Source organism: Dendropsophus ebraccatus, chromosome 15 (genome assembly GCF_027789765.1).
Source record: "Dendropsophus ebraccatus isolate aDenEbr1 chromosome 15, aDenEbr1.pat, whole genome shotgun sequence".
Lineage (NCBI taxonomy): Eukaryota > Metazoa > Chordata > Amphibia > Anura > Hylidae > Dendropsophus > Dendropsophus ebraccatus.
The window spans coordinates 73,022,644-73,047,008 of record NC_091468.1 but is presented as its reverse complement, the minus strand read 5'-3'; the positions used below and the strand labels follow the sequence as shown (position 1 = coordinate 73,047,008).

Below are 24,365 nucleotides of genomic sequence, written 5' to 3'. Positions count from 1 at the left end.
TCTCAACCCTATAGAAAACCTTTGGAGGGAGATGAAAGTCCGTGTTGCCAAGCGACAGCCCCAAAACATCACTGCTCTAGGGGAGATCTGCATGGAGGAATGGGCCAACAGAACAACAACAGTGTGTGCCAACCTTGTGAGAACTTACAGAAAACGTCTGACCTCTGTCACTGCCAACAAAGGAGATAGAACAAAGGATTGAGATGACATTTTGTTACTGACCAAATACTTATTTTCCACCATAATTTTCAAATAAATTCTTACAAAATCAGACAATGTGATTTTCTGGATTTGTTTTCTCATTTTGTCTCTCATAGTTGAGGTCTAATATGGTGTCAATTACAGACGCCTCTCATCTTTGTAAGTGGTGGAACTTGGACTTTTGGTGACTGACTAAATACTTTTTTTCCCCACTGTATATAGCAGGAGACTGGACCTGGATACAGTAAGTATAGCTGGTATATAGCAGCCTTCAGGAGACTGGACCTGGATACAGTAAGTATAGCTGGTATATAGCTGCCTTCAGGAGACTGGACCTGGATAAATTAAGTATAGCTGTTATATAGCTGCCTTCAGGAGACTGGACCTGGATACAGTAAGTATAGCTGGTATATAGCAGGAGACTGGACCTGGATACAGTAAGTATAGCTGGTATATAGCAGCCTTCAGGAGACTGGACCTGGATACAGTAAGTATAGCTGGTATATAGCAGGAGACTGGACCTGGATACAGTAAGTATAGCTGGTATATAGCAGCCTTCAGGAGACTGGACCTGGATACAGTAAATATAGCTGGTATATAGCTGCCTTCAGGAGACTGGACCTGGATACAGTAAGTATAGCTGTTATATAGCAGCCTGCAGGAGACTGGACCTGGATACAGTAAGTATAGGTGTTATATAGCTGCCTTCAGGAGACTGGATCTGGATACAGTAAGTATAGCTTTGTTATATAGCTGCCTTCAGGAGATTGGACCTGGATACAGTAAGTATATCTGTTATATAGCAGCCTTCAGGAGACTGGACCTGGATACAGTAAGTATAGCTGTTATATAGCAGCCTTCAGGAGACTGGACCTGGATACAGTAAGTATAGCTGTTATATAGCTGCCTTCAGGAGACTGGGCCTGGATAAATTAAGTATAGCTGTTATATAGCTGCCTTCAGGAGACTGGACCTGGATACAGTAAGTATAGCTGGTATATAGCAGGAGACTGGACCTGGATACAGTAAGTATAGCTGGTATATAGCAGCCTTCAGGAGACTGGACCTGGATACAGTAAGTATAGCTGGTATATAGCAGGAGACTGGACCTGGATACAGTAAGTATAGCTGTTATATAGCAGCCTTCAGGAGACTGGGCCTGGATACAGTAAGAATAGCTGTTATATAGCAGCCTTCAGGAGACTGGACCTGGATACAGTAAGTATAGCTGTTATATAGCAGCCTTCAGGAGACTGGACCTGGATACAGTAAGTATAGCTGTTATATAGCAGCCTTCAGGAGACAGGACCTGGATACAGTAAGTATAGCTGTTATATAGCAGGAGACTGGACCTGGATACAGTAAGTATAGCTGTTATATAGCAGGAGACTGGATCAGGATACAGTAAGTATAGCTGTTATATAGCTGCCTTCAGGAGACTGGACCTGGATACAGTAAGTATAGCTGTTATATAGCTGCCTTCAGGAGACTGGACCTGGATACAGTAAGTATAGCTGTTATATAGCAGGAGACTGGATCAGGATACAGTAAGTATAGCTGTTATATAGCTGCCTTCAGGAGACTGGACCTGGATACAGTAAGTATAGCTGTTATATAGCTGCCTTCAGGAGACTGGACCTGGATACAGTAAGTATAGCTGTTATATAGCAGCCTTCAGGAGACTGGACCTGGATACAGTAAGTATAGCTGTTATATAGCTGCCTTCAGGAGACTGGACCTGGATACAGTAAGTATAGCTGTTATATAGCAGCCTTCAGGAGACTGGATCTGGATACAGTAAGTATAGCTGTTATATAGCTGCCTTCAGGAGACTGGACCTGGATACAGTAAGTATAGCTGTTATATAGCAGCCTTCAGGAGACTGGACCTGGATACAGTAAGTATAGCTGTTATATAGCAGCCTTCAGGAGACAGGACCTGGATACAGTAAGTATAGCTGTTATATAGCAGGAGACTGGAACGGGATACAGTAAGAATAGCTTTGTTTTACAGTATTATAACTGAAAAATAAAATTAATGCTTTCTTTCAAATATACAGTTCATTTAGATTTTGAAAGTCATAACTACAGTGACACTTTTAAGCAGACCTGTCAGCAGCTTGTTGATAACTAGAGAAAGGTGGTGTATACTAGGGCTATACTAGAGAATAGACTGTACCAGGAGATATAACTCTTATCTGCATATATCCATGCTGTCATTTTTCAGATGCTCATCCCAGGAGCATAGAAAAACTTACCATTACAAATGCTGTGTAATTTGGCATCTTTGGGGAAAAAACATTGTTTATTTTGGGCTGACAGTGTCAGAGAGGCGGGTCTGTGATACTGTCAGCTCCCGCCACTGCTGTATCTTCAGGCTGCCGCCCCGCCTCCTTCAGAGGTAATGTCAGCCGTCTCACTTTGAAATCCTGCGCAGCCGGAGATAATCCAGCTGTCAATCAATCTGGAGGAGGCGGGGTGACAGCCTGAACATACAGTAGTGGCCAGAGAGTGGGGTGGAAGCTGACGGTGTCACATACCCGCCTCTCTGTCAGCCTTAAATAGAGAATGTTTTCCAAAGATGGTGGATTACACAGCAGCGCTAAAGGTATGTATAAAATGTTTGTGTGACGGGCACCGGGAAACTGTCAGCATGGATGGATATAATCCTATGACAAATAAGCTGTAGGAGTGTTTAGCAAATTCAAAAATAAAGTTCAATGACTATTCCCCCAAAAACAAGGAAAGTTTGCCCTATCAATCTCTACAGAGTGGGTGTTTACATGCAGATATAGGGGTATTTGTGTGTGTGTGGGGGGGTTTGATGTGGACGTCAGCATGGTACCGTTTAGTAATTTGTCCGTGCAGCGGATTATGCACAATCCTACTATAATGAAGAGTCAAAGAGAAGCTGTTTGTGCCTCATGCTGTCAGCCAGTGTCTCTGCTGCCCGGCCTCCTGCCCCCTCATGCTGTCAGCCAGTGTCTCTGCTGCCCGGCCTCCTGCCCCCTCATGCTGTCAGCCAGTGTCTCTGCTGCCTGGCCTCCTGCCCCCTCATGCTGTCAGCCAGTGTCTCTGCTGCCCGGCCTCCTGCCCCCTCATGCTGTCAGCCAGTGTCTCTGCTGCCCGGCCTCCTGCTGTCAGCCAGTGTCTCTGCTGCCCGGCCTCCTGCCCCCTCATGCTGTCAGCCAGTGTCTCTGCTGCCCGGCCTCCTGCCCCCTCATGCTGTCAGTCAGTGTCTCTGCTGCCCGGCCTCCTGCCCCCTCATGCTGTCAGCCAGTGTCTCTGCTGCCCGGTCTTCTGCCCCCTCATGCTGTCAGCCAGTGTCTCTGCTGCCCGGCCTCCTGCCCCCTCATGCTGTCAGCCAGTGTCTCTGCTGCCCGGCCTCCTGCCCCCTCATGCTGTCAGCCAGTGTCTCTGCTGCCCGGCCTCCTGCCCCCTCATGCTGTCAGCCAGTGTCTCTGCTGCCCGGCCTCCTGCCCCCTCATGCTGTCAGCCAGTGTTAATGAGGGTTTATGTCAGACAAACTGGCAACAGAGGACTGATCTGCTAACACATATAGTTGAATCTTGAAGCCTAACTGTATAGGAGTTGTGGCCTAGGGGTAACCCCCCTGGATAGAAACCAATGACACTTTTTTCCTGGGATTGATTCCCTGATCATTAGAAGGACCAGCGTGCACTCTGCCTCCTCTTCTTTGCTTTAAACAGGTAATATGAGCGGTCCCTGATATAAGGGGAGCCTATGAAGCTTTAATATTCAGAACTGCCAGAGTTCCATCGGCTCCTATTATAATTCCATGAACTGCTCGTATTAGTGGATTATAACTGTGATAAGGGGTAGAGCGGGCACTGCTGAGCGCCTCTGCCCCTTCGCTCCAGTGATTGGCGGGTGTCTCCGCAAACTGACCCCAACCGATACAAACTTCTGAGGCATAATGACAGCGTTTGCTGCTAGCGGCTTTGGCAAGCGGATGCTGGAACTTTGGCAGAAAATCTTTCTTTTAAAAAGTGTCGGATTGTTGTCCCGGGATGCAGACGGCTCTGACCTTCTCCAACATATTCTGAAGTTAAATTACTGTGACATAATTATACTGTACTGGAAAGACCCCGTCTTCTCTTCTCCCCGGGGGGATATCCTGAGGTTTCAGTAATGGTGACAGGGTAAGACGGAGCGGACTTCTGCCAGAATAAGCACTACACTCGGCAAGAAGGAAAGAGTAAGGAAACGCTCAAACAGCAAAGGTGATTAATTCTGGGCACGGCAATTACTTTGGGAGCACAGGATGTTGGCATCTAGCTGGTACTGCTGTGGAATATAACAAGCTGCGGCTGGGATAGGCTACTGGTGACTGGTCACACTAAGCAGCGCAGAGGAGAGGAGGTCACACATACAACGCTCACCCCTCCATTAGAGTAAAAGGGAGATGAAATTAAAAACATTACTTTTTTAATACATACTTAAAGTGACTCTGTACCCACAATCTGACCCCCCCCCCCCAACCCACTTGTACCCTCAGATAGCTGCTTTTAATCCAAGATCTGTCCCTGGGTCAGTTCGGCAGGTGATGCAGTTATTGTCCTGGAAAACAACTTTTAAATTTTCAGCCCTGTGTCAAATTGGCGTGGCCTAGAGTATCTGTGCCCTAACCTTGCACCACCCCTCCGTCCCTCCTCCCCACCCTCCTCATCATTAGGAATGACACTGGCAGGATTTTTCCTATTATTGTCCTTTTACACGGAACGATTATCGTTCGAATTTGCACGATAACGATCGAATTCGAACAATAATCGTACGTGTAAACGCAGCAAACGATCAAACGACGAGCGAGAAATCGTTCATTTGATCTTTCAACATGTTCTCAAATTATCGTTGATCGTTCGCAAAAAATTCGCAGATCGTTCCATGTAAACATTCTTTCAACGATTTCACCTATGTGTGAGATAGGCTTAAACGATCGCATAACGATTGCATAACGATTTTTCCGTACGATGTATCGCGCCGTGTAAAAGTACCATTACTCTGCAATGAACACTGCACAGGTGCCTTAACGATCCAGCCCATGTGCCGTGTTCACACAGGTGATGAATAGCAGACAATCTGGGGCATTCCTAATGATAAAGAGGGCGGGGAGGAGGGATGGAGAGGGTGTGCCAACCTAATGCATACACAATCTGGGCCACGCCAGTATGACACAGGGCTGCATGTTTAAAAGTTGATTTTTAGGACAATAACTGCATCACCTGCCGAACGGACCCCAGGACAGAACTTGGGCAGATTGTGGAAACAGAGTCACTTTAAAGAGGTACTCCAGCGAGGCCCCCTTTTTTCAGAATTGTCAGGGAGGGGTGGGTGAAAACAATTACATTTACTCACCTCTTTGGCTGTAGCTCCTCTGCTCCCTGGTCACCAGCCCCTTTCTGGTCTAAGACAGGACCTGAGATGTGACTTTTTAGGTTGGTTCAGCCATTCAGCGGCAGAGGCGGGACACCATTTAAGCTGCTGTGGGGGACTACCCACTACTTATCTCAAGTCCCGTCTTAGGCCAGGAAGCATGTGAAGACCAGGGACCAGAGCAGTGGGGTGCAGCCAGCAGCCAGGGAATCAAGTAAAGGTAATTATAGAGCTTGAAAAATCCCTATATTGTAACCCATATCTTCTTTCAGCTATTCTTCTGCAATACAGCCTGAACCACTTTGCGCAAAAAACGCATTTTAAAGTCCTCAGTGGTGACAGGTGTGCTAAGTATTAATAGTTTCGATCTGATTTGTTGTTTTTAAGAAATTTATGTTTAAAAGACCCTTAATTTTCCATAGGAAATGATAACCCATAGGAAATAATGGTCACACTGTAAACGCTAACAGCCAATCACAGCACATATGCAAATAGCTGAAATATAGCAGCCAATAAAAACTCTCAGGTGTTGTCAGTCAATGCCTGACAACATCCACACAGTCACATGTCCACTATTGGCAAATAGATGATGTAAGGTCCTTAAAGATTTTTTTCTCACCTTAGTGGTGTAGCAGAGGTACGTCAGTGGTGTAGCAGAGGTACGTCAGTGACGTAGCAGAGGTCAGTCAGTGACGTAGCAGAGGTCAGTCAGTGACGTAGCAGAGGTCAGTCAGTGACGTAGCAGAGGTCAGTCAGTGACGTAGCAGAGGTCAGTCAGTGACGTAGCAGAGGACAGTCAGTGATGTAGCAGAGGACAGTCAGTGATGTAGCAGAGATCCGTCAGTGATGTAGCAGAGGACAGTCAGTGATGTAGCAGAGGACAGTCAGTGATGTAGCAGAGGACAGTCACTGATGTAGCAGAGATCAGTCAGTGATGTAGCAGAGGACAGTCAGTGATGTAGCAGAGGACAGTCAGTGATGTAGCAGAGATCAGTCAGTGATGTAGCAGAGGACAGTCAGTGATGTAGCAGAGGACAGTCAGTGATGTAGCAGAGGACAGTCAGTGATGTAGCAGAGGAGTAAGTAATATGGCAGAGCTGAGTCAAATTAGCTCTTAAAGGGACTGTACCAAAGTCGCTCTTTAAGGGAGGGAATAAAGGCCTAAAGTTTCTCGTGAAGGGAAGTCACTGATAAAGAGGCGCTTTTTTCAAGCATTTCCCTGAAAATGCAAATTTAGTTCTTTCTTTCTTCTAATTTTCTGCAATTAATACAGACCGAAATGCTTTGCATACAGACTCTGTTCAAACTGTGTTTTGAAGGCCTTGGCAGTGACAGGTGTGCTAAGTATTTTGGGTTTCGATCGAATTTGTCTTTAAGAAATTTATGTTCAAAGAACAAAAACTCCCCATAGAAATGAATGGCAGAATGATCAGGAATTTGAACAGCACACAGCACAGCAGTAACCAGCCAATCTCAGCACATATGCAAATAGCTGAAATGCAGCAGCCAACAGAAACACGCAGGTCCTTCCGTCAATGTCTGATAACATCCAAACAGCCACATGTCCCCATATTGGCCAATAGAAGATGGCAGGGCCTTGGATTCTGCCTCACTGACATACCTACAGGTTTCAACAATTCCAGTAATTTTCTTTATCTTTATAAGGCCACTGTGGAGATCACTGTTAAGAGGTCAGTATCAAAGTCACTCTTAAAGAGCAGAGACCAGAGTCACTCTTAAAGGGATGGCCCAAAAGTCGCTCTTAAAAGGGGTAGAACCAAAGTTGCACTTAAAGAGATGGTACTAAAATAGCTCTTAAAAGGGACGGCACCAAAATTGGTCTTAAAGGGTTGGCACCAAAGTCAAGGGCTGATACTAAGGTCACTCTTAAAGAAACAGCTCCAAAGTTGCTCTTAAAGGAAGGGTATAAAGGGTTAAAGTTTCTCTTAAAGAGAAGTTACTATTAAAGGGGTGATCTTTTTAAGCACTATGTATTTTCTCCTGGAAATGAACATCAAGTTTTCACCCAGCCCCTGCCCAGCAAATATGAAAATAGGGGTCCCGGCCAGAGTACCCCTTTACTTGTCCACAATAATTATACAGTGAAACCAATTTGAAAACCACCAAAATAAAATGCACCAGTATGCATAATGTATGGCGGACAATAAAATCTCCTAGACGAAAGCTGGTCTGCATGAGGGGGTCTCCTCAATGAAGGAGTCAAGAGCCTGATCTATTCTGCTACAAAGGACCAAAGATTATATGAAGCGCAGACACAATAATCATGTGGAGCGCTCCGCTACTGTCCTTGATTTGTGACCTGCAGGAAAAAGGGAGTAAAACCCTGTGTAAGTGGGTGAGAAGCAGCGATGGCCGTGCAGCCGCTGCCCTAAAAAACGTGAGAAGCAACTAAGGAAATGCTGAACTCCTGTATGTCCCTGAACCACACAGACGGGAGACAGAAGCCAGAGGGTGCCCCCTAGTGGCCGCATTCTACAGATATTACTGACGAACGACAACCACACCTGGACAGCTCAAGAAAGACACAAACACCGAACATTTACTTACAAAGCAGAATATACTGCACACTATGTCCTCTATACTGCATAATACATCACACCCTGCACACAGAATATACTGCACACTATGTCCTCTATACTGCATAATACATCACACCCTGCACACAGAATATACTGCACACTATGTCCTCTATACTGCATAATACATCACACCCTGCACACAGAATATACTGCACACTATGTCCTCTATACTGCATAATACATCACACCCTGCAGAATATACTGCACACTATGTCCTCTATACTGCATAATACTTCACACCCTGCAGAGCAGTCTGGATCCTTTTTCCCATATACTTTCTTTGTGGTCTGCCTTCAGGAGACTGGACGTGGATACAGTAAGTATAGCTGGTATATAGCAGTCAGGTGACTGGACCTGGATACAGTAAGTATAGCTGTTATATAGCTGCCTTTAGGAGACTGGACCTGGATACAGTAAGTATAGCTGTTATATAGCAGCCTTCAGGAGACTGGACCTGGATACAGCAAGTATAGCTGTTATATAGCAGCCTTCAGGAGACTGGACCTGGATACAGTAAGTATAGCTGTTATATAGCAGCCTTCAGGAGACTGGACCTGGATACAGTAAGTATAGCTGTTATATAGCTGCCTTCAGGAGACTGGACCTGGATACAGTAAGTATAGCTGTTATATAGCTGCCTTCAGGAGACTGGACCTGGATACAGTAAGTATAGCTGTTATATAGCAGCCTTCAGAAGACTGGACCTGGATACAGTAAGTATAGCTGTTATATAGCTGCCTTTAGGAGACTGAACGTGGATACAGTAAGTACAGCTGTTATATAGCTGCCTTTAGGAGACTGAATGTGGATACAGTAAGTAGCTGTTATATAGCTACCTCCAGGAGACTGGACCTGGATACAGTAAGTATAGCTGTTATATAACTGCCTTCAGGAGACTGGACCTGGATACAGTAAGTATAGCTGTTATATAGCTGCCTTCGGGAGACTGGACCTGGATACAGTAAGTATAGCTGTTATATAGCTGCCTTCAGGAGACTGGACCTGGATACAGTAAGTATAGCTGTTATATAGCTGCCTTCGGGAGACTGGACCTGGATACAGTAAGTATAGCTGGTATATAGCTGCCTTCAGGAGACTGGACCTGGATACAGTAAGTATAGCTGTTATATAGCTGCCATCAGGAGACTGGACCTGGATACAGTAAGTATAGCTGTTATATAGCAGGAGACTGGACCTAGATACAGTAAGTATAGCTGTTATATAGCAGCCTTCAGGAGACTGGACCTGGATATAGTAAGTATAGCTGTTATATAGCAGCCTTCAGGAGACTGGACCTGGATACAGTAAGTATAGCTGTTATATAGCAGCCTTCAGGAGACTGGACCTGGATACAGTAAGTATAGCTGTTATATAGCTGCCTTCAGGAGACTGGACCTGGATACAGTAAGTATAGCTGTTATATAGCTGCCTTCAGGAGACTGGACCTGGATACAGTATGTATAGCTGTTATATAGCAGCCTTCAGGAGACTGGACCTGGATACAGTAAGTATAGCTGCTATATAGCTGCCTTCAGGAGACTGGACCTGGATACACTAAGTATAGCTGGTATATAGCAGCCTTCAGGAGACTGGACCTGGATACAGTAAGTATAGCTGTTATATAGCTGCCTTCAGGAGACTGGACCTGGATACAGTAAGTATAGCTGATATATAGCTGCCTTCAGGAGACTGGACCTGGATACAGTAAGTATAGCTGGTATATAGCAGCCTTCAGGAGACTGGACCTGGATACAGTAAGTATAGCTGTTATATAGCTGCCTTCAGGAGACTGGACCTGGATACAGTAAGTATAGCTGTTATATAGCTGCCTTCAGGAGACTGGACCTGGATACAGTAAGTATAGCTTAGTTGTAAAGTATGATAATTAGAAATAATAATAATAATATAATAATAATAATAATAATAATAATAATAATGTAAATAGCAAACTCTCTTTATTTCATATCCTCTGCTGATTTAGAAAATTACAACAATTGGGTCCCTTTATAACACACAGGTCTAAACGCATTTTCCAGCATGTGTTTTATAAATGTAAATTACAAGGTCATTCTGAATTTTTTTTCCTTTATAACGTGGAAAAATCAAGCCGTTAATTAAAATAATTTATAGTCATTTGTCTAAGAAACAAAACACAAAGCCGGAATGTTCAGCTATTAAATAAAACATTGTTCCCTTCCATGTCTGTGGTTTGTGAATGTGCGTGGAGGGAAACATGCTGGATGAAGATGGGGATTCCGTAATTGTTGCACTGAAGTCAATAAAAAAATTAACAGGTTGCAGAAAATGTTGATAATCAAAAGAAAAAAGTTCATAGTTTCCGACCTTTTTTATCATTTTGGAATAAGAGTAAAAGTAAAAAGAAATTGCAGATTGTTCCAAGAAGGGATAAAGCATCGCTCCTCTATAGATTCCTAGTGATGGGATGCTGGAATTTCTATACATTCCTACTCGTAATATTCTCAAGTGCCAGAACATTCCGGTGTAATTTGCCATGTTGAATTAATTCTGAACCTTACAGGATCTACCACCGCGTCTTGGCCGCAGCTCTTGTTTTGTTTGGACACACAGGAACGTTTTAACTGTGAAATTCCTATGAGAACGCGTCCAAAAGATAATCGAGGCCATCACTATCCGATAGGAAAATAAGCACATGTGTAATAGGTGCCGTCATGCTGCCCACCATATCAGGCTATCTTTACACAACTGATTTTGCTATCAAAAATACATTGTGGAGACCTGTCATTTTTTTTGTTATTAAAAAGATTTTAAATCTGCTTTGGCAAAACGATGCGGATTCCCACAGAATGTGGTCATAGATTCCAATAGAGATTGTTGAAAAATAATGTGGGAGAGATTGGTCCCACAGAGAGAGAAGTCCGCACCTCACCAGGCCCCCTTCCCTGCTCTCCCCTAGTATGCCCACCCCCTGCTTCACACCTGGAGCCCCAGGACCCCAGGGGGGTGGGATTGGGGGAAAGCTGTGTCAGGGAGACCAGGAGCTGACACTGAGCATCCCCCTGCCATCATCCTCTACAGCAGCCACAGCCTGCAAAGCTCTGGGAGTCGTGACATCACCGTGTTATCCAGGAAGTGACATCACCATGTTATCCAGGAAGTGACATCACCATGTGAGCCAGGAAGTGACATCACCATGTGAGCCAGGAAGTGACATCACCATGTGAGCCAGGAAGTGACATCACCATGTTAACATAAAATGTTAGTGTATTCACAAAAATAATTCACTTGATATGCCTTACAAATGTGAAGGGGTTAGCCAAGGCTACTTTCTTGTGATTTTACTGCTCAGTTCCACTGAAGTAATGGAGCAGAACTGTAATACCACACACAACCTGATGGAACAGGTGGTGCTGGATTTGCAATAACATTCTATGTTTTTCTAACCCTGGATTGGGATTGGCCGAGATGGGAAAGCTGTGTGCTTTCACTTTTAAAGTGTCACTGTCATTTGTAAAAACTTTCGACATGTCAGAGACGTCATAGAGACATATCAAAGGTTTTGATCAGTCCGCGTCTGAGTGTTCACAACTGTACCGATTGGAAGATTGAGTATACAAAAGACCAAGCTAAGCATGTTCCTCTCCCAACTCTATGTCATATCTCTGTCGTGTCTCTGACATGTCTCTATGATGTATCTAATGTGTCTCTATAATGTCTCTATGTTGTATTTATGGCATGTCTCTGATCTCTCTATGATGTCTCTATGACATATCTCTCTGATGTCTCTATGATGTCTCTTTAAGAACTCAAAAAGCGCAGCTTTTGATTTGTTTACTAGCCTTTCAGAATGCAACGTGAACCGAGCCTTAAAGGAGCCCTCTGGTATGTTACTTTTTTCTTATAGAGTATAGAGTATTATAGAACAATGACAAGATTATGTATATTATACCCTGCGTTTACCTGTTTTCAATGATGTGACATACATATCAATTCCTGGTTCCTGGCTGGTGTCTGCTAAGCCCAACAAGAAACTCTTAACTGGGTTGACGTCAGTTCACATTACTTCCAGTTTCAATGCATTATTTTACCCAAAGTTTTTACAATGTAGGAATATTTCCATGGGGTGAAAGTGATGGAAGTATCTCTGGATTTATATGTAATTATTTATTGGAATATACAACACTGGACACTTACCAGTTAAAGTAACCTGCAGCTTGGCCACGCTCCGGGCTCGCTGCAGATGCTCCTTTGCCTTCTTGTATTCATAGAAATGGAGACATAGATATCCGCACTCCAGATGCAGCTGCACAACCAGCTCCTCAGCTCCTTGCTCCAAAAACAGCTGCTCAATTTTTGGGACTAAAAGAACAAACATAGAATAGCGTAATGAATACTGGATAGAAATGAGACTTGAAATTATATACACACACACACATATACTGTGTGTGTGTATATTATATATATACACATACATATACACACTGAAGCCAGAGATAAACCTAGGGCAAACCTACTGGAGTTATTTGGAGCCTACCAAAAACTTTTTATGTTGCAGTTGGCCGATTGAATATCAATACCTGAATAAAATTGCAGATTCCACTGCTATGAGATCCAATGTAACACAATATGGAAGTTAAAATGTAACTTTTACTAATTCTGAATTAAAAAAAAAAAAGTTAAGAACCTAAGGTTTTATACATTATATATCCATTACTATAGAAGATAATGAAACCTTGGTGAATATAGTGTGAGGTGTGTACATGGAGCATAGACCGATAGCACGGTATGTGTCTGATGCTTTCCTTCCCAGAATAATGGAGTGCTCCCTTCTAGGCAGATGTGATTCTATGAAGTTCTGTCCATCATAAGAACCTGCACCAAATCTGCCCTATCAATAGGAAAGGGACAGAAGGCACCAAAAGAGATTAAAGGGGAAGTCTGGGGTCGGCCCTTTTTTTTTTTTTTTCAAAAGATTCGGGGAGGAGGTGGCTGAACATAACATGCACCTACCTCTCCGGCTCCAGCTCTGGGGTCCGCTGTCCTCCGCTCTGGTTTCCGATCCCCCAGCAGCTTCCTGGTCTGAGGTGGGATCACGCTAGGGCCGCTGACTGGCTGAGCGGGCCTGATACTTCGAAACCCAGGTCCCCGCTCAGACCAGGAAGCGGCCGGGGGATGGGGAACCATAGCAGAGGACAGCGGACCCCAGTGCTGGAGCCGGGGAGGTAGGTGCATGTCGTTACATTCAGCCACCTCCTCCCCGGCTCTTTTGAAAAAAAAAAAAAAAGGCCGACCCTGGACCTCTCCTTTAAAAAAAACTCCAAGAATATGTTAGATGAACTGTTTAGAGTGGTGACAAGGGGCATTATGTATCCTACGTGTCCTCGTCTTAGTGAGCTCTAGGACAGGACAGCGCCTACTCCTCTCTGCTATGCCACGTCAGTAGGATGATTTACATAGTACATTACTATAGATGGCAAGGGAGAAGGAAGGGGGGAGGGAAGGGGAAAGGGGAAGGAGAAGGGAAGGCGGGGACAGAGAGGGAGAAGGGGAGGCAGGGAGAGGGAGGGAGAAAGGAAGGCGATGAGGGAAGGAGAAGGGAAGGCAGGGAGAGGGAGGGAGGTAGGTCGAAGGGAAGGCGGGGAGAGGGAGGGAGAAGGGAAGGTGGGGAGGGAAGGAGAAGGGAAGGCTGGGTGAAGGAGGGAGGGAGAAGGGAAAGCTGGGAGAGGGAGGGAGGTAGAAGGGAAGGCAGGGAAAGCGAGGGAGAAGGGAAGGCGGGGAAAGCGAGGGAGGGAGAAGGGAAGGCGGGGAGAGGGAGGGAGAAGGGAAAGCCGGGTGGGAAGGAGAAGGGAAGGCGGGGAGAGGGAGGGAGAAGGGGGGAGGGAGAGTGGAAGGCGGGGAGGGAAGGAGAAGGGAAGGCAGGGAGAGGGAGGGAGGTAGAAGGGAAGGCGGGGAGAAGGAGGGAGGGAGAAGGGAAGGCGGGGAGAAGGAGGGAGGGAGAAGGGAAGGCGGAGAGGGAAGGAGAAGGGAAGGCGGGAGAGGGAGGGAGGTAGGTCGAAGGGAAGGCGGGGAGAGGGAGGGAGAAGGGAAGGTAGGGAGGGAAGGAGAAGGGAAGGCTGGGTGAAGGAGGGAGGGAGAAGGGAAGGCAGGGAAAGCGAGGGAGAAGGGAAGGCGGGGAAAGCGAGGGAGGGAGAAGGGAAGGCGGGGAGAGGGAGGGAGAAGGGAAAGCCGGGTGGGAAGGAGAAGGGAAGGCGGGGAGAGGGAGGGAGAAGGGAAGGCGGGGAGAGGGAGGGAGAAGGAGGGAGGGAGAGTGGAAGGCGGGGAGGGAAGGAGAAGGGAAGGCAGGGAGAGGGAGGGAGGTAGAAGGGAAGGCGGGGAGAAGGAGGGAGGGAGAAGGGAAGGCGGGGAGAAGGAGGGAGGGAGAAGGGAAGGCGGAGAGGGAAGGAGAAGGGAAGGCGGGAGAGGGAGGGGGAAGGGAAGGCGGGGAGGAGGGAGGGAGAAGGGAAGGCGAGGAGGGAGAAAGGAAGGCGGGGAGGGAGAAGGGAAGGCGGAGAGGGAAGGGGAATGAAGGCGGAGAGGGAAGGGGAGGGAAGGGGAGAGAAGGGGAGAGGGAAGGGGAGGGAAGGGGAGAGGGGCAAGGAAGGCCCTCACCAAGTAATCAGTGGATAATGGGCAGTGTTTAGGCTAGTCTCTGCACAAGAGAAGGGCTAGCTTTGCATAAGGACCAAGGTTAGGATTATTTCAGCTTTTAAAATATATGTTACTTTTGTATACGGTGTAACAGGTTTCTATATGTCCTAAGCAGTGAGAAGGAATAGAGATATATGTGGCAGTTCAGGTCGGTTTCCCTCATATTGCTCCTGTAAGGGCTTCATTGGATTTACATGAGAATACAAGCTTCTATACTGTAACTGTGACCTGCCGATTACCTGCAATCCCTACAGTCTGATACAGACGGCATTTTTTATTTAATACGTGACCCAATGTGCAGTTACTGCAATTTAGTTTTGCTGGAGGAAGCGGCCAGGCGGACCCTCGAGAGCCGTTCCTCAGATAAGATGAGCTGGTAAACTAACACATGTCCGTGGACGATAAGTTTGGCCTTACCGGTGATTTTATGGTATTTCACCTTTCTGTGCCGATACTTTGCGGTTCTTGCAGAATATATTTTAGAGCTAAAGACTTGTGAAGTATTGCAGGCCGGATGTTCTCACTTCATAAAGCCTTGAGGTGTACTGCTACATCTGTAGGGTTTCCTGTCTGCGGGGACGAGTACGGCGAGGTCAATGGCAATTCAAGCATGTATAAAATATAATTATGTACGGTATACAGGGTTCAGACCCCCGCTATAAGATATATTGTACGGAATGCTGGAATCTCTCCAGGTTCTAACATACTTGAGTGAATCGGTTTTGTCTACCTCGCTTGCACGCTGGGACCACGAGTTCCTTCCCATCAAAGGCACCATGTAAATTGTGTCTCGAAAACATTGCTTTCCAAGCCACATGATATCATATTATTGGGCTGAGGTACCAAGAAAAAATATACTTCATTGTAGAATAGGACACATGGAAGAGGGCACTGCAGCTGGTACAGGTAGCATCCCAATCCTATCTAAATCAACGTTATCCATACGGCCAAACTGCGCTCCACGCTCCCTCTGTGCCGATATTTGGTCTTTTCTCTGTTCAAAAAAAAAAAAAAAAAAAAAAAGGGACCAAACACAAGAGGCCCCCATCCTCTGTGCACTCACACAAGGAAAGACTCCTGTGCATCATGCAGGTTGTATATCACCTGAGGGCAATTAAAGGGGTTATCCAGCGCTACAAAAACATGGCCACTTTCCCCCTACTGTTGTCTCTAGTATGGGCTGGGTTTTGAAACTCAGTTCCATTGAAGTAAATGGAGCTTAACTGCAAACTGCACCTGAACTGGAGACAACAGTAGGTGGGAAAGTGGCCATGTTTTTGTAGCGCTGGATAACCCCTTTAACTAATTATGGCTAATTATATTATCAGCTCGGCAGCTTACCAGGAGACAATGCTCTGTGTTATGTATAGTGTCACTGTGCGGCAGGAGAGCTGACCACACAATGCAAGCACCCTCAGGAATCTCTGCAACTGAATGTGGACATGCAGCATCTGTACACATGCACAGTGAAGACTTGTTCTGCTCCAAGCACACTCAGGAATAGCTATCAATCAATACCAAGCCATGTCTGTGAACGCATAAAGGACGGGACTTCCTGTGTTTTATTTTGAACAGAAAAAAAACCCAAAAAATAGCAACCAAAGTGCAGCCCATCCGGCGCTGAATTGTATATGTGGTTGAATTGTCACATCGTCAGTACTTTCCAGAATTCAGTAGAACACACCACTCTAAGACGTCCAAGCTCTGTAGGTTACATTTGTCGTACATGCACCATATTTCACAGATGGCAATGGAAAGTATATTGGTCGGTGTTGGCGGAAATATTTTCTAATACTATTTGCATACTATGGTCCATATACAACAAATAAGACGGCCACTGCTTGGATTCTTTGGAGGGCTGGTTTGTGCTATTATAACTGGAGCGTAGGTCCACGGTACCTTTAATTAGTTTCTTTTTAGCTTCTGCTCCTTCGATGTCAGTATACCGATGATAGTAGAGTATTGTTGTACCGTGTTAGCAGTGGCGTAGCTACCAGGGTCGCAGCGGTCGCCGCTGCGACCCGGCCCGCTACGAGGGGGGGCCCGCGAGGGCCCCCCCTGCCACTGCACTGCTCACCCCTTAAATTACTCTTGTGACCGCAAAGCATTGATTTGCTTGCGGTCACAAGAGCGTGCTCGTCCGGGTCCCCGGCTGATGCGCGGCTGCCGGGGGTGTCCCGTCCTATCCCCGGCAGCGCGCGCATCAGTGAGCTGCTTGGGGCCCTGACTTCCGGCACAGGAAGCGCACGTCAGAGACGCTTCCTGTGTCAGAAGTCCCAGCCCCGGTGTACAGGGAGCTCACTGATGCGCGCGCTGCCGGGGATAGGACGGGACACCCCCAGCAGCCGCGCATCAGCCGGGAACAGCGCCTGAAGAAGAAGAGGAGGATCTCCGGGGGAGCGGGTTGTCAGGTGAGTTTGTGTGTTTTTTGTTTTTTTTTTAAATACTGCTTAGCATAGAGGAGAGGGGGGGGGCATTTATAATGGGGGGGGAAGAGAAGGGGGGGCATCTATAATGGGGGAAAGAGAACAGGGGGGCATCTATAATGGGGGGAGAGGGTGGGCATCTATAATGGGGGAGAGGGGGGCATCTATAAGGGGGGGAAAGAGAACAGGGGGGCATCTATAATGGGGGGAGAGGGGGGGCATCTATAATGGGGGGAGAGGGGGGGCATCTATAATGGGGGGAGAGGGGGGGCATCTATAATGGGGGAGAGGGGGCATCTATAATGGGGGGGAGGGGGCATCTATAAGGGGGGAAGAGAAGAGGGGGCATCTATAATGGGGGAGAGGGGGGCATCTATAATGGGGGGAGAGGGGGGCATCTATAATGGGGGAGAGGGGGGCATCTATAATGGGGGGAGAGGGGGGCATCTATAATGGGGGGAGAGGGGGGCATCTATAATGGGGGGAGAGGGGGGCATCTATAAGGGGGGGAGAAGAGGGGGCCATCTTCAAGGGGGGGGAGTGGGGGCCATCTATAAGGGGAGGGGGGCATCTATAATGGGGGTAAAGGGGGTCATCTATAAGGGGAGGGGGGCATCTATAATGGGGGGGAGAGGGGGCATCTATAATGGGAGGGGGGCATCTATAATGGGGGTAGAGGGGGTCATCTATAAGAAGAGGGGGTCATCTATAAGGAGAAGGGGAGAGGGGGCCATCTATAAGGTAAGGGGGGTGCAACATGCAGTGGGGGCCATCTATATATACTATACCTACTAAATGAGGGTGTAAAGGGGACAGTACAGATGTGCAGTGTGTATAGAGATGAGGATGGTGTCAGTGTGAGGAGACTAATATGTCTGTCTGGCAGATTCTGTGGATTCGTGGCTCGGAGAAATTCTCATAACGGCCCAGGGAAGATGGAGATGAAGATGAAAAGGAAAGAACTCCGATCAGAGAAGACGTCCCCTGTGAGTCACCTGATATATCTGCGCTGTAATGTATATGGTGTATACAACCTGTGTGGAGCTGCTTTCACCTCTATATGACTGTATGAGGTGATAGTGATCTGTGTACAGTGGATCTTATTCAGTAGCAGCAGTGGTGTTAGTCAGTATGTGGTGGTGTTAGTCAGTATGTGGTGGTAATATTTGTTACTTGTTATCTGGTACTGTGTTTTATTGGAATTAGTATACTGGTTTTGGTCAGTAACAATATGGTGGTGATGGTTGTGGTGTGGCGTTAATATTTGCCCCTTGTATACTTGTATTATTGGCAATATTGGTCTCAGTATACAGTAACAGTATGGCGGTAATATATATGGTGATAATATTTTCACTTCCTATATGCTGGTGTTATTGGTAATATCTGTCTTGGAGTGTGTGTATATATATATATATATATATATATATATATATATATATATACATACACACACATACACCTACCAGTAGCATCATTTGGTCGTGATAGGGGGGGGGGCCTAAGATGACCTCTCGCACCAGGGCCCAGGAGACATTAGCTACGCCCCTGCGTGTTAGCCATAGAAATCAGGCGATACCTTTTGGAGGCTAACTGAGTATATTTGAGTGTAAGCTTTCGAGAGTCTAGCTCCCTTCGTCAGACAAGATGTTATCATACATATCATACATGATAACATCTTGTCTGACGAAGGGAGCTAGACTCTCGAAAGCTTACACTCAAATATACTCAGTTAGCCTCCAAAAGGTATCGCCTGATTTCTTCTCTATTCTACAGTATACCGCTGATACATTGACTTTGTTCTCTTCCGCGCTGATACAATCTGACTAATCACTGAACGATTGGAGATTCTTGACATATATTAAATTTAGACACTAGGCGAGACCAGCACTAGCTGTGACCATTTTCCGCAATTTTTTTTGTTTTGTTTTCACAATTAGAATCAGAATTCTGGCAAGTAAATATTCCCCGTTATACGGACAGCCGGACAACGTATCTGTCAATGGAGAAGAACAACTAACAAAGAACCAGTGATCTGAGAAGCCTCTCCGAGCGTTCTACCGGCTCCTGCACTCTTTTGGCCGTACCTGGCGAGGAGCTGGAAGCTTCCAGCACGATTACTATTAGACTTAGGATAAAACCAAAGCTTTTTATAGTCATATATACTGATTGTTACTGTATAAAGGACGAGGTTTATCCTAGGTGACAGATTTCTTTGAATGGAACACTTTAACCCCCATTAAATGTAGCAGGTCTCAGGATGGAAGCTGCGGAGGAGTCCAGCAACAGAATCCTCCTTCAGTGATGAAAAACCTTCTGTGACCCGGCGCTTTCTGATGAATATTGAAGTTGGCACATCAATAAAAAAGTAGAAAATTAAAGATTACAATCTGCAGCAATAAGGACACCTTACATCAGGCGGCACAGGAGGACGTCTCGCGCCTTAATGCTGAAGGGCAGAAGGGCCGCCTGTTATATGGGATGAATGGATGTTTCCAGGATGCTGAGCTCAAAGCATGAAGAGAGCCGTGAAGAAGTGCCGTAATGGCATGAAACAGCTGAAGCTGCATCGCTGATGGCCTCCTCCCACATGTCTGTCTGCTGTTTGTATTTTTTGTATGAAATAAAAGAAAAAAGAAGACGACTTCAAGAGAGGTGAGTGCCATGTCTTCTATCTTCATGGAGAGAGGCCTAATGTGTGAAAGACGGCGATGATCTAGAGAATTGGTACCGGCATAAAATATACCAAAAAAAAAAAAAAGAGAATGAAAGGGGTTCTGACAATTGATTAAATTGTGTAAAATGTTCCAATGGTTAAAGCAGCAAATCAGATGAGAATGCAGTGGGAGGGGCAGGAGGGTCCGGAGGGGCAGGAAGAGCAGGAGGGGCAGGAAGAGCAGGAGGGGCAGGAAGAGCAGGAGGGGCAGGAAGAGCAGGAGGGGCAGGAAGAGCAGGAGGGGCAGGAGGAGCAGGAGGGTCCGGAAGAGCAGGAGGGGCAGGAAGAGCAGGAGGGGCAGGAAGAGCAGGAGGGGCAGGAAGAGCAGGAGGGGCAGGAAGAGCAGGAGGGGCAGGAGGAGCCGGAGGGGCAGGAAGAGCAGGAAGGGCAGGAAGAGCAGGAGGGGCAGGAAGAGCAGGAGGGGCAGGAGGAGCAGGAAGAGCAAGAGGGGCAGGAAGATCAGGAGGGGCAGGAAGAGCAGGAGGGGCAGGAAAAGCAGGAGGGGCAGGAAGAGCAGGAGGGGCAGGAGGGTCCGGAAGAGCAGGAGGAGCAGGAGGGGCATGAAGAGCAGGAGGGGCATGAAGAGCAGGAGGGGCATGAAGAGCAGGAGGGGCATGAAGAGCAGGAGGGGCATGAAGAGCAGGAGGGGCAGGAAGAGCAGGAGGGGCAGGAAGAGCAGGAGGGGCAGGAAGAGCAGGAGGAGCAGGAGGGGCAGGAAGAGCAGGAGGGGCAGGAAGAGCAGGAGGGGCAGGAAGAGCAGGAGGGGCAGGAAGAGCAGGAGGGGCAGGAAGAGCAGGAGGAGCAGGAGGGGCAGGAAGAGCAGGAGGGGCAGGAACAGCAGGAGGGGCAGGAAGAGCAGGAGGGGCAGAAAGTGCAGTGATTGACAGCTTTCCCCACATTAATGTGGGTCCAAGGGATATTAGTTCTCCTTAACCCTTTAAGGACAGAGCAAATTTTCATGTTTGCCCTTTTGTTTTTCCTCCTCGTGTATATAAGGCCATAGCACTTTCATTTTTCCACCTACAGACCAAATGATCCACTTGGGTAAATGTGACTTGTTAGAGACTTTTTATTCAAATTTATCTGGATTTTATGTAACCAAAAAGGTGCTTTTTCTTGCAAAGATCTCGGTCACACCTAGATTTGTCCAAACCAAAGTCTTGGCCTTTGATTGTCGGTGGCTGGAGAAGTTGAATGCAGCCCCGAGGCTTCCTGAAAAACATGGACACAGCCATAGATCATAGGAAGTATCCATGTTTTCCAGGACTCCCTCTGGGGCTGCATCCAACTTGCCTTACCCTTAGTTTGCAGTGTCAGATTACGCATAGCAGTACCATAGGGCCTCAGTGCCGATACAGCTGTGCAGCTCCTATTTCTGTAAATTGCTGATGGTCAGGGTTCTAACACATATTAGATATCTCTATGATAGTGATTATACTTTCTGTGAGTATAGGATGGGTGCTAGAGCACAGGTCCACAATTTGTTGTGTATGAGGGTTCACATCCAGGCTGATGTACTGTGCATGTTCAGAAGGCCCCACTCTGCATAATGCTCAGCACGCCATGGAGTCTAAGCTGGATCATAGGGGGGGGGGAATAAATCTAAGTATCAATACAAATATTGCTTTAGTATGAAGAAAAAAGTCCTCCGGATTAAAAGTTACATCGGGGTTCTGACACTATTTCTCACACAAAAAGGTCATAGAAGAGCGGAGGAGTACTAACGTGCTATGGGTAAGGCCTCCCCTTTGTTTAAATATTTGGAGGTCACAGCTGAGGAGTACTGGAGTCTATGGGTAAGGCCTCCCCTTTGTATATTTGGAGGTCACAGCTGAGGAGTACTGGCGTCTATGGGTAAGGCCTCCCCTTTGTTTGTATATTTGGAGGTCACAGCTGAGGAGTACTGGCGTCTATGGGTAAGGCCTCCCCTTTGTTTGTATATTTGGAGGTCACAACTGAGGAGTACTGGCGTCTATGCGTAAGGCCTCCCCTTTGTATATTTGGAGGTCACAGCTGAGGAGTACTGGCGTCTATGGGTAAGGCCTCACCCTTGAATATTTGGAGGTCACAGCTGAGGAATACTGGCGTCTATGGGTAAGGCCTCCCCTTTGTATATTTGGAGGTCACAGCTGAGGAGTACTGGAGTCTATGGGTAAGGCCTCCCCTTTGTATATTTGGAGGTCACAGCTGAGGAGTACTGGCGTCTATGGGTAAGGCCTCCCCTTTGTTTGTATATTTGGAGGTCACAGCTGAGGAGTACTGGCGTCTATGGGTAAGGCCTCCCCTTTGTTTGTATATTTGGAGGTCACAACTGAGGAGTACTGGCGTCTATGCGTAAGGCCTCCCCTTTGTATATTTGGAGGTCACAGCTGAGGAGTACTGGCGTCTATGGGTAAGGCCTCACCCATGAATATTTGGAGGTCACAGCTGAGGAGTACTGGCGTCTATGGGTAAGGCCTCACCCTTGAATATTTGGAGGTCACAGCTGAGGAGTACTGGCGTCTATGGGTAAGGCCTCCCCTTTGTTTGTATATTTGGAGGTCACAACTGAGGAGTACTGGCGTCTATGCGTAAGGCCTCCCCTTTGTATATTTGGAGGTCACAGCTGAGGAGTACTGGCGTCTATGGGTAAGGCCTCACCCTTGAATATTTGGAGGTCACAGCTGAGGAGTACTGGCGTCTATGGGTAAGGCCTCACCCTTGAATATTTGGAGGTCACAGCTGAGGAGTACTGGCGTCTATGGGTAAGGCCTCACCCTTGAATATTTGGAGGTCACAGCTGAGGAGTACTGGCGTCTATGGGTAAGGCCTTACCCTTGAATATTTGGAGGTCACAGCTGAGGAGTACTGGCGTCTATGGGTAAGGCCTTACCCTTGAATATTTGGAGGTCACAGCTGTAGATTTGTTTTGTACATTTAGTATCAGGTCTATGTCTAGATGCCTCTCTCCATTACATCTCGTTGTGTGGGAGTCTCGCTCATCCCGCTGTCTAGCTTACATAGACACATCTTGGCATCATAGAACTCCAATATCTTTTTGTTGGAGATCACTCACTGTACTTGGCCGAGGCCCCACGCATAAGAAATATATGTGACCTATGGGATTTCCAGCACAGATTTTCACACTGAATGTTGTGGATTTTGCAGCAGTGTTAGACGTGGATTTGTGGCTGGTGATCAACAACATTTCCATGCAAAGAAAGTAACTATAAGTGACAGTGAAGATCCCCATGGAAGTTACTGGATGGAGTTTTGGAGCAAGCAGACCTGCATTTTACTATCTTCACATAAAATATTTAAGGACATTTCTTTTTTTAAACTATCACTGCTGAATTCTACTGAATTATATGGAGAAACGATGGCAAATTTACAAGCGGTAAAATGTATCAGCCATGAACTTAAAGGGGATCCTGCTGAGAATTAACAGCCTATTCCTACCCTTCTGCGCTGCCCCGTTGTCCTCCTACATCTTCCCGCTCTGCCAATCACTGACAGAGACAGGACAGCACCGTGGTCAGTGATTGGCTGAGAGGGCTGACATGGCTGACAAGTCTGGTGGAGCATGGGAAAGTAACAATAGGCTGCTTGTTATGTACTGAGCCTGGGCAGCAACATATTAAACGTTAATTCTCAGCCGAATACCCCTAAGAGTCAGCTCCTTAAATCCTGTTTTGTAATGTTAATTTACATGTTCATTGGGCTGTACCGATCCCCAAAAATGTTGGCATTAGATGACAAAAAAAAGCTGACACTTTTTTTTGTGCATTTAGGACTTGGCCTTTTTGGAGAGAGAAAAAAAAACATGTGCAAACATTCTTAATCTATTCCAGTGATCTTATTACAATGAGACCCTAAACCCTGAAAAAAAAAAAAAAAAAAAAAAATCCTGAGCTCTAATTCTCACCTCAAATAAACCTGGTTCGTGGGTGGGTAAAGAACTCCATTAAGGGCTCACTGAGATGGAACCACAGATGAGTAAGTGATGGTATGGAACGACTCACTGCCCGTCTGTGGTTCCGTATGAATAAGCCCCTAGATGGAGAAGCGGAGGTCGGGTGATGGTGCACAACTATATTTTTTGACATTTCAGATAAGACTGAATAAGACAATAGTGTTGCACAGGAAAAAGTTAAATAAAATGAAAAAGAAAGTATTCTGAGGCAACCTCAGGGGAGAAGGTTTTGTACTTGCTGACCTGGAAATATGAAGTGAGTGGCAGTCACCTTAATTACTTTCTGGCTCCTTGGGATATAAGCTTCCAATAACAGAGGAAGACGAGGAGGCGGAAGCCTCGCGCCATTACAATGATGTCATCACCGACACCAGGACAAATCCCACCCGAGTGAGCGCTGCCAAGAGTCGTGTG

General features: G+C 46.5%; 1 protein-coding gene across 5 annotated transcripts in view; it reads right to left on the bottom strand.

Annotated features, from left to right (window-relative positions):
* The window catches only part of TTC27 (tetratricopeptide repeat domain 27), a 238,890-nt gene that overhangs the window by 161,735 nt on the left and 52,790 nt on the right, over positions 1-24,365 (bottom strand). For all 5 annotated transcript variants that reach the window (XM_069954653.1, XM_069954649.1, XM_069954652.1 and 2 more), the window contains exon 7: positions 12,368-12,532. In XM_069954653.1, the coding sequence (XP_069810754.1) occupies positions 12,368-12,532 (165 nt within the window). The remainder of the gene's footprint in view (positions 1-12,367; positions 12,533-24,365) is intronic.